Here is a 10,000-nt window from a genome sequence, read left to right as displayed (position 1 = left end):
GTGTGTGTGTCGATATCATATCTCAAACGGGCGCTCCGTGTCTTGAAGGCCTCTACATTTCAAAGAAGAGTGATGTCCTACGATTTTCCGCCCAACTTCAGTGTTTTCCTCACGACGGTATCAGTCATCGCACATCACTTTCAAACTGTGGTTTTATGGCCGTCATCTAAGCCGCCTGGCAGTTGGGAATACATCACCACTTAGGTCCCGCTTCAATTTTATGGATCATAAGACTAAACCATGAATATTTTGTGGAAGTGTTTCATGGTTGTTTTTTAGCGCCAAAAAAATCTAAATAATTGATAGCTAAGGCTGCGATTCGGAGGATCATTAGGCGTTTTTCATGGTGATGTATGCTCGAGTCGTCGTCTGAGCGTCTTAAAGGAGCGGGGCTTCTATTTGAAGGTGGTGGAGGGAGGGGGGGGAGGGCGGGGGGAGGGGGGTAATGTTGAATGAAGCTCTCCTCTCGCAGGCTGAGAAGCAGCTGTGCACCTATGCGCGATAACCATCGGTCATTAAACCTTTAATTGTTATAAATCTCAGTGTGCTCCTTGCCGCTGAAGGCCTCCATACTAAACACACACCGTGTGTCTACCGCTCAGAGACGGCGTCTCCTCTTCCTGTCCCTTAACACCAGAACAGCCGTGCCTTTTTTACCTGCTAAAAGAGCCGCCTCAGGACTTTTTTACAATGCTTAGCTGCTATTTACACACAACGAACACTAGTTGGCCGCTTGTAAATTAGCCTAGCTTCCTACACAGAAAAACGTCAAAATAGCTTTATACTAAGCTTATCCTGATGTGATTTTGAAAATGTAAGGATACTGGGTGGTAGAACGCACATATCTAGGAAAAGTCATGAAAGGAGGGTCCTGACCAACCGAGTGACAGGTAGGAACACTCCATGTGATTTATGAGCTTTTTCCAAACCAAAAACAGCGTTTGTGAAATGAAACATTTAATTTCCCAGGGATCTCATTCCTTGATCACTAACCGATTAAACACAGTCATCACAACCGTTAGGAAGCTTCCAGAAAGCTTGAATGTTCTAGACTGGACCTTTAAAAGTCTCCTTTTCTCTCTCTCTGAAAGCCATCTTGTCGTAGATGTCATCGTGCCTTTTCACGAGCTGCACCCCGCCTCTGGAACTCTCTCCCTCAACCAACTCAGAGACTCACCCTCACTCTCCACTTTTAAATCCCACCTCAAAACCTACCTGTTCTCCCAAGCATACAACCTCCCCTACCCCTAACCATCTCCCCTAACCCTGCCACCCCCCTCCCCCCTGGACATTGCTGTGTTAATTGTTCCCTGAGCCTGTTCGTTAACTCTGTGTTCTATGAGCTCATGTTAATCTGTTGCTTGTTGTTTCTGTGTTTTCAGTTTCTCCCATACGGTCAGCGTCTTTGAGCTTGTCCGATATCCAATATGATTCCATCATCTGATCGTACCACTACTGTCTATCGTTTAGAGAGTTTTCCATGTTAACATACATCAACAAAGGTTCGATCATAGTAAGACAGGATGTGAGGTAAGACCCTTACCTGGATCTTGATTGGCCATGAGAAGTTACTGACGTAGACATAGAAGGTGATGTTGGGGTTGCTCCTGAAGGTGAACTTCTCACAGGAGAAGCTGTCCCGGTACTCCTTGATGTTGGTCTTGGACACGATGGGGACCTCCTCCCCGGAGATGGTTCCAGCTGCAGGGGGGGGAGAGAGAGCAGGGTTCAGACCGAACAGCTTGGCGTCTGAAGGCCCCACATTAGTCATTCACACATTCTTTAGCTGATATATGATATCCTAGTGCTCCACAGTCCACACCACACAGTTATTGCACAACGATTCGAGTCCGGGAAATTGTCAGTTAGGTCGGTCGAAAGTATGTGTATTCTTCGACGGTACATTCTTAGCTCCTAAAAAGCTTTCCCTCGTGCTGTGACATTGTGTCCTACAGCTTTCTTTCATACAGCTCACAGAGCTCTTTACGTGTGACATGGCTAGCCTGGGTAAAAGTTAACGACCGTCAATTTCAACTGACAAGCTAGCCACTTCGCCGACAATGAGAGCTCTCAATTTTTGAAAGACGAGACAAACAAGCACCTTTGTCAAGATGTCATCTGTCATTTGGTAGATAAACAGGATGTCGAGGGTGAAATAAAAGCAGGTAAAAAGGCCTCCTCAGCTTAATGAATGCCTGGGATATTGCCAATACATAGGGCCGGTTTCACAGACAAGGCTTAAGCCTAATCCTAGACTAAAAAACATCTTCAATGGAGATTTTACATTGAAAGTGTGATTTAGTCCAGGACTAGGCTTAAGCCTTGTCTCTGAAACCGGCCCATAGAGACAGGACAGAGACAGGACAGGGACATTGCATGTGTGCGTGCCCCCTCCCTCGCCCACAGTATTTTACTCAATATGCCCAAAACTAAAATGTTGAAATAGCAGTAATACCACGTTCATTGGTAAAATGACATAAGGGATGGAAAGGGGGGGTGGATGGCAGTTTTAGAAGGGGGATGATTTTGACCGTTTTTATTTCAGCCTCATCTCGAGTGCTGGATACGGATGGAGGATCGTCTCAAGGATTTTGCCTGTCACATTGCTGTCGTTCTGTGTTTCTACTTTTCACAAACTACGCCCAAAATGTGCAACGACGGCATATTCATGATGTCTTTGTGATTTGTTGATGCCTACCTACCATCCCACTTGTTCTCCTAAACTATGTTTATTGATTTTTAATGATCATTGACAAGAAAGAAAAATGTTCAGCGTCTTTGAGCCCCGGAAAAGCGTAAATATATAAATATAAATACAATGAAGTATTATTATTACAGAGCTCTAAAAAGACAGGAGCGCCAAAGGTCCCCGAAATAATGATTTCCACAAAGCCTTCTCTCTACGTTAACTCTACGTCTCATGGTTCTAACCCAACCAGTCAACCAATTTAAAATTCTCCCCACACATCAACACGCTACGGTGTTAATGCTACTTCATCACCATACATTACATCCATACTGTATGTGACCATCACCACAAACGATAATAAAAAATGCATCTTATGCAAACGGCAGTTACTGAAAAGGGTTCCAAATTTGAATTTTAAACATGTCCGCTGCGGTAATTAGATGTGATCAAACCTTCTTGAAATACCAATTTCAGATACGGCACACACAGCGCACAAAATATAGCACTCAAACACCCCCCAATGGAAGAAGGAAATCTACTTGAGACCCTTCAAAACCCCATTGACAAAGAGGGTCACATTGTCCCCCATCTATCACCAAACACGTCCCTCCATCCACTCACTGGGTCTCTCAGACATCGCCGTTCTCCAATCACGGCTCGGAAACAAAAGACCTGAAAATGACAGCTAGCGCGCGGGCTACGTGCGCGCATCTATCTTAATTGAAATCGCGGAGGAGTTTTTTTTTCTTTTTTTCTCTCTTCAGAAAAAGACGCCTTCAGCCCCTAGAATTCAGAGCTGTGGTCCTGTCGATTGTGAGGGGGGGTGTGGGGGCGGGGGGGCGCCATTCACAAGGGAAAGAGTATCTTTAAAGAGAACAGGACTCTGGCTGCAGATATTAATGCAGACCCCCGCTCGGAAAAGGTCGAGGTGGTGGCGGGGGGGGCACGGAGGGGAGGGTGAAGACGTCGTTTAAGTGACGGGGAAAATGTCAATGTCGCAGAAAAGGCAGAGTGTGGCGGAGGAGAGGAGAGGAGAGGAGAGGAGAGGGGGGGAGAGGAGAGGAGAGGAGAGGGAAGGAGAGGAGAGGAGAGGAGACGGGAAGGAGAGGAGAGGAGAGGAGAGGAGAGGAGAGGAGAGGGGAGGGGAGGAGAGGATGAGGGAGGAGGAGAGGAGGAGAGGAGGAGAGGAGAGAGGGAGGAGGAGAGGGAGAGGGGAGGAGGAGAGGGGAGGAGAGGAGGAGAGGAGGAGGAGAGAGGAGGGGAGAGGAGCACAGGAGATGAACAACAGGAAGGGACGTGGCTGAGGTGTCCTTGGGTGTCTCTCTGGGAAACACACACACACAGACACAGACACACACACAGACACAGACACAGACACAGACACAGACACAGACACAGACACAGACACAGACACACAGACACAGACACAGACACAGACACAGACACACAGACACAGACACAGACACACACACACACAGAGACACAGACACAGACACAGACACAGACGACACACACACACACACACACACACACACACACACGTTACCTGTGGAGCCCACAGACACATACACAGACACACACACACACACACACACACACACACACACACACACACACACGTTACCTGTGGAGCCCACAGACACACACACACACACACACACACACACACACACACACACACACACACACACACACACACACACACACACACACACGTTACCTGTGGAGCCCACAGACCAGGTGATGTTGAGGTTGAAGTTGTTGGAGGCGTTGATGGACATGTCCAGGTTCTTGTTGGTCTGGAAACAGAAAAACAGGAAGAACGTCTATGTGCCGTGTCTCAGACTCAGACTCAGGGGCTGGGGGGCTGGACACCAAACCACTGTACACCAAACAACTGGACACAAAACCACTGGACACCAAACAACTGTACACCAAACAACTGTACACCAAACAACTGTACACCAAACCACTGTCCACGGACACAAAACAACTGTACACCAAACCACTGTCCACGGACACAAAACCGGCCGTGGATCGATGTCTAGGGGCATTATAAAGCTCTCACTGGCACAGCACCAGAATATCTGAAAGACCTTTTGCTAGCCTATCAGCCCAATAGAGCCCTCAGGTCTTCTGACGCTGGTTTTCTCTGTGTACCACATGTACAAAAGAAGAGATTTGATTATATAATGATTGGAACACTTTGAGCTGCAACGTTTGCAGGAAAAGCGCTATACAAATAAAACGTTATTATAATTATTATTATAGGGGCGACTCCCCCCCCCTCCTCCTCCTCCCTCCATCCCTCCTCCCTCCCTCCTCCCTCCTCCTCCTCCCTCCCTCCTCCTCCTCCCTCCCTCCCTCCCTCCCTCCTCCCTCCTCCCTCCCTCCTCCTCCCTCCTCCCTCCTCCTCCCTCCCTCCCTCCCTTCTCCCTCCTCCCTCCTCCTCCTCCTCCCTCCTCCTCCCTCCCTCCCTCCTCCTCCTCCTCCCTCCTCCTCCCTCCTCCTCCCTCCTCCTCCCTCCCTCCTCCCCCTCCCCCTCCTCCTCCCTCCTCCTCCTCACCTGCTCGGGCGTGGCCATGAAGTTGATGGCGGTGTAGTGGTGGTCGTCCTCTTGCAGCAGGCTGAAGGTGAACTGGTAGTCTATCAACAGGTTGTCTACAACATAGAGAGAGAGAGAGAACATGAGACTCCGGGTAACCAATAAACACCTGGAGACAACATCACTTTTGTTGTGGCTGTGCAGTTCTGTACTGAAGTTGGGGTTGCAAAATTCCTGTAAGTTTGGGAAACTTACCGCTAACTTCCAAAGTTTCCATTTAAACTGATCTGAAAGTTTCCAAAACTTTTGCAACCCTAACTGAAGTACCTGTAAATGGTAAATGGACTGCACTTATATAGCGCCTTCATCCAAACGGCCTCTCATTCACCCATTCACACACACACACACATTCACACACTCAATGGCGGCAAGCTACCATGCAAGGCGCCGGCCGGCCCGCTCACTGGGAGCAATTTGGGGTTCAGTGTCTTGAGCCCAAGGACACTTCGACATGCGGCCAGCCGGGGCTCGAACCGCCGATCTGCCAACCTTGCGATCATTAGACGGCAGCTCTACCTCCTGCGCCACAGCCGCCCCCAAAACTCTGTACTGTACTGAAGTACCTGTGATGTTCACGTTCTTCTGGAACGTGGTTTGACTGTGGCGTTCACCACCTACGGCTAAAGGTCAGACAGTTCTAAAGCCGTACCAACCGGCTGCACCTCTTCGACAGTGCTAGCTGCACACTGGTACTCTCCCAAACTCCACATTTATTCGTTTATTGGATCATATAACCCCAACGCTTCGTTCGGTCGACCTTATTCAGAGTTGTAGCTCGAGCTAAATTGCGACACAGTTCGGGGTGGCAGGCCACTTTCGCGCGACGAGTCTACAGGGGTTCAGGTGCGTGTGCTACATTAACGCATCTTCGAAACCTTTCTAAATAGTACTTAATGCAAAACGCAGTGCTGCTCGCCACATCTATGGTCTGTGAAAATTAAAAAAGTGAGGCGAGTGAGTGAACACAGAAAAACTAAACTTGAGGAAGTCAACAAATTACAGTGATTGAGTCCAGTTCCAGCGCAACATGTAATCCAATTAGCATACTTGGTCTCGATTGCTTTTGAAACACGAGTAATCAAGTCCACCACTGATTCAATCGCAATCAGGGAAGTTCAAGCGAGGTCTTTCGCGTTTCCTGTTTGTCGGCCTCACACGTACCGGAGCACACACACACACACACACACACACACACACACACACACACACACACACACACACACTGTGTTCGCTAGGACCTTATTGTCTAGACTGGAGCAGGGTTGGGGGGTCCATAATAAACAATTACGCACTGCAGTATAGTGAAGGACACCGTTAAATGGGCATACACACACACACACACACACACACACACACACACACACACACACACGCACACACACACGCACAGCACTCAAACCGCCACGGGCTGACATCTTGGTCAATAATTATTTTGAGTGCACATAATAACGGCTTTATTATAGTCCTCAAACTTTGTCTTTGACGGAAGACGGAAAACTCACTGACTGAATGACTGACTGACTCACTGACTGACTGACTGACTCATTCACTCACTCTCTCACTCACTGACTGACTGACTGACTGACTGACTGGCTGTCTGGAGCGGCTTGACAGAGAGTGCGTGAGAGAGTGAGTGGGAGTTCTTCACTCGTCCACGTCATTCATTAGCTCGTTCTTCCGTTCTTTTAGGACGACGTGCTTGACATTTTCACGAATCACCCCACCGGCTCAGCCCTGTGCCCTGGCGAGCCAAAGTGCTTCAGCTTCGGGGGGGGTGGGAGTGGAGCGGGGGGGGGGATGCGAGAATGTTTGACTAATCAATCTAATTGGGGCCGTTTTTCTCCGTGGGTTCTTGCGGAGGCGAGGAGAGAGGCTGAGAGGACGGCGTGATGTCGGCCTGATTGAGAGACTGACTGGTGGATGGATGTGTTTGCTGTTTGCTCGAGGCGGGCGGGCCGGAGTGCAGGGCTGTAGGATAGGATAGGATCTGGGAGTTTGTTTATTCCGGATGTTTTCTTCTTCTAGGGGTGAACGGTATAGACGACGTCTTCGAGTGATCGAGTTCGGTGTTTGAAAAAAGGGTCCGGCCGTTCGTCGTCCGGTGACGAGCGTTACTCCCAAACCCACTTCCTGTTCGTGACGCCAAACAGCTGCTCGACTGTCCGCGAGGCACCGCGTGCTGCCCAACCGACGCAACTCTCTGCTACTGGCGCCCTTGACCGGCGTTGCCAGATCGGGCGTATTCCCGCCAAATTGGGCTACTTATGATCACACTAGGTGGCTTTTAGACTGTGGTTAGGCTGGAAAACAATCCCATCTGGCAACACTGCCCTTGACGCCCTTCCTGCCTGGTTCACACACACACACACACACCCCGTCTCACCGCGTAGACCAGGGGGAGAGGGGGACGCGGCTCCGTGGTGTGTTAACAAACAAAAAAACTAACGTCGTGTGTGCGTGTGTGCGTGTGTGTGTGTCCGTGTGTGGGTGTGTGTGTGTGTATGTGCATGACTGTGTGTGTGTGTGTGCGTGTGTGTGTGTGTGTGTGTGTGTGTGTGTCTGTGTGTGTGTGTCCGTGTGTGTGTGTAGTGTGTGTGTGCGTGCCTGTGTGTGTGCCTGTGTGTGTGTGTATGTGCATGCCTGTGTGTGTGTGTGTGTGCGTGTGTGTGTGCGTGCCTGTGTGTGTGTGTATGTGCATGCCTGTGTGTGTGTGTGTGTGTGTGTGTGTGTGTGTGTGTGTGTGTGTGTGTGTGTGTGTGTGTGTGTGTGTGTGTGTGCCTGTGTGTGTGTGTGTATGTGCATGCCTGTGTGTGTGTGTGTGTGCGTGTGTGTGTGTGTGCCTGTGTGTGTGTGTGTGTGCTTGCATGGTGTGCAAGACGTTATCTCCAGTCGGGGGGGGGGGGGGAGGCACAGCCCAGAAGAGGATACTCACAGTAACAAGTTCCCCTCAGTGGGTTGCCAAGGTAACGGTTTTCCGAGTCACAACTGCAAGAAAAGAGAAAAGGAGAGACACACAATCAGCGTAAGACCGAGAGATGAACAAAGCACTTACACAGATGGACGACACTAAGAGCAGGTCATGTTCGTGTTCGTCTTGACCCAAATTTCACCTTTTTAAATTTATTTAAGCAATATCACACGAGAGGGAGTGCTGTTATACTGAATATCAGCACGACCTCAAGTGTGATATTGCTTAAATACATTTAAAGCAATATCTCCGTCAAGAAAAAATTGTTCTGCAACTGAACTTCAACTGTACTGTTGCCTAGTAACCTGAACACAAACATGTAGTCTAATTAACGGTCGTTTAGTAGAACACCTGTGCGGCGGAGTGATACATATAGTTAAAAGTCCCAGTGCTGTTATACTGTATATCGGCACTCATGGAATGCCTCTTGCCCAATCAAATTACTTGGACGGAACTAACTGTTGTAATAATTGTATTTATTTGTTGTTTAAATCTGCCTTCAGTTAACTTCAGACAGAACATTCTACCAATGCTGTAACAACGTATGAAGCTGTAGGCTTCCCAAACCATATACCCAACTGGGAGTGTTTACAAATAAGTTCAGCAGCATGCATGCTGGGTAACGTAGTCTTCTTATGTTAACACCATTATAGAAGACAGAGGTACAGAGTGTCTCTGAAGGCAGCTGTGCTCCAAAACAACAAAACAAAACCAGTTGTTGCGATGTTCCACATCCTGATTGTTTTAGACGACGTGTGTCCGGTCAGGTGAAGGACATCGTGTCTCCCATCAGACGATTTCTGGGCGTGAGTGTGTGTGTGTGTGTGAGTGTGTCCATGTGTGTATGTATGTGTGTGTGTCCTCTACTCAAGTCTAGCCAGTGCCCTGTGATGTGAGTGAGTGTGTGACTTTGGGACGTCATGTTCCCTGTTCCTCTCTCCTCAGCCCCTCAGACACCCCCCCCTGCATGCCCAATCACACTGAGCCAGTCCCCTAGTCTCCCAGTCCCCTAGTCTCCCAGTCCCCTAGTCTCCCAGTCTCCCAGTCTCTCAGTCGTATAGGTAGAGTGATACACATGTAGATAAGGTAGAGTGATACACATAGGTAGGGTGGGCTTTTTGACCACGGTATACCAGGCAGAGGACTAACCCCCCCCCCCCCCCCCCCCCCCGGCACATCACTCCGCCAGCCTCTCATCCCGCTGACATTTCAAAAGCGCACGCACGTACACGTGCACACACACACGCCGAGCAGTACATAAAGCACTCCCCCACTCCACTATATCTTAATTTAATCTGAGGTACACAAAGAGAGAGAACACCTAACACTCTCAGGGGAAGCTCCGAACTTAACGCGGTCTGTCTGTCTGTCTGTCTGTCTGTGTGTGTGTCTCTCTCTCTCTCTGTGTGTGTGTGTGTGTGTGTGTGTCTCTCTCTGTGTGTGTGTGTGTGTGTGTGTCTCTCTCTCTATCTCTCTGTCTCTGTGTCTCTCTGTGTGTCTCTCTCTCTCTGTCTCTCTCTCTGTGTCTCTCTCTCTCTCTCTCTTTCTCTCTCCCTCTCTCTCCCTCCCTCTCTCTCTCCCTCCCTCCCTCTCCCTCTCCGTCCCTCTAATGTGTGAACTCGACAAAGCGAGAGAAATGAAGACAAGAGAGAGAGAGAGAGAGAGAGAGAGAGAGAGAAAAGCAGCCCTTTCAGCCCAGCCGTGTGTGGAAGCAGCAGCAGCATGTTGAAGTGGAGGT

At 49.2% G+C, this 10,000-nt stretch overlaps 1 protein-coding gene across 1 annotated transcript in view; it reads right to left on the bottom strand.

The window, feature by feature from the left end:
- atrnl1b (attractin-like 1b) overlaps window positions 1–10,000 on the bottom strand; it is a gene marked incomplete at its 5' end in the record, with an annotated part of 127,090 nt that overhangs the window by 56,168 nt on the left and 60,922 nt on the right. The window contains 4 exon segments of the mRNA XM_080541894.1: window positions 1,544–1,701; window positions 4,410–4,488; window positions 5,256–5,350; window positions 8,227–8,279. Of these exon segments, the coding sequence (XP_080398020.1) occupies window positions 1,544–1,701; window positions 4,410–4,488; window positions 5,256–5,350; window positions 8,227–8,279 (385 nt within the window).

The sequence above is a fragment of the Nansenia antarctica genome (assembly GCF_963989245.1).
Source record: "Nansenia antarctica genome assembly, chromosome: 11".
NCBI classification, from domain to species: Eukaryota; Metazoa; Chordata; class Actinopteri; order Argentiniformes; family Microstomatidae; genus Nansenia; species Nansenia antarctica.
The sequence above is the reverse complement of the archived record's forward strand: the minus strand, read 5'-3'. Positions and strand labels throughout refer to the sequence as shown.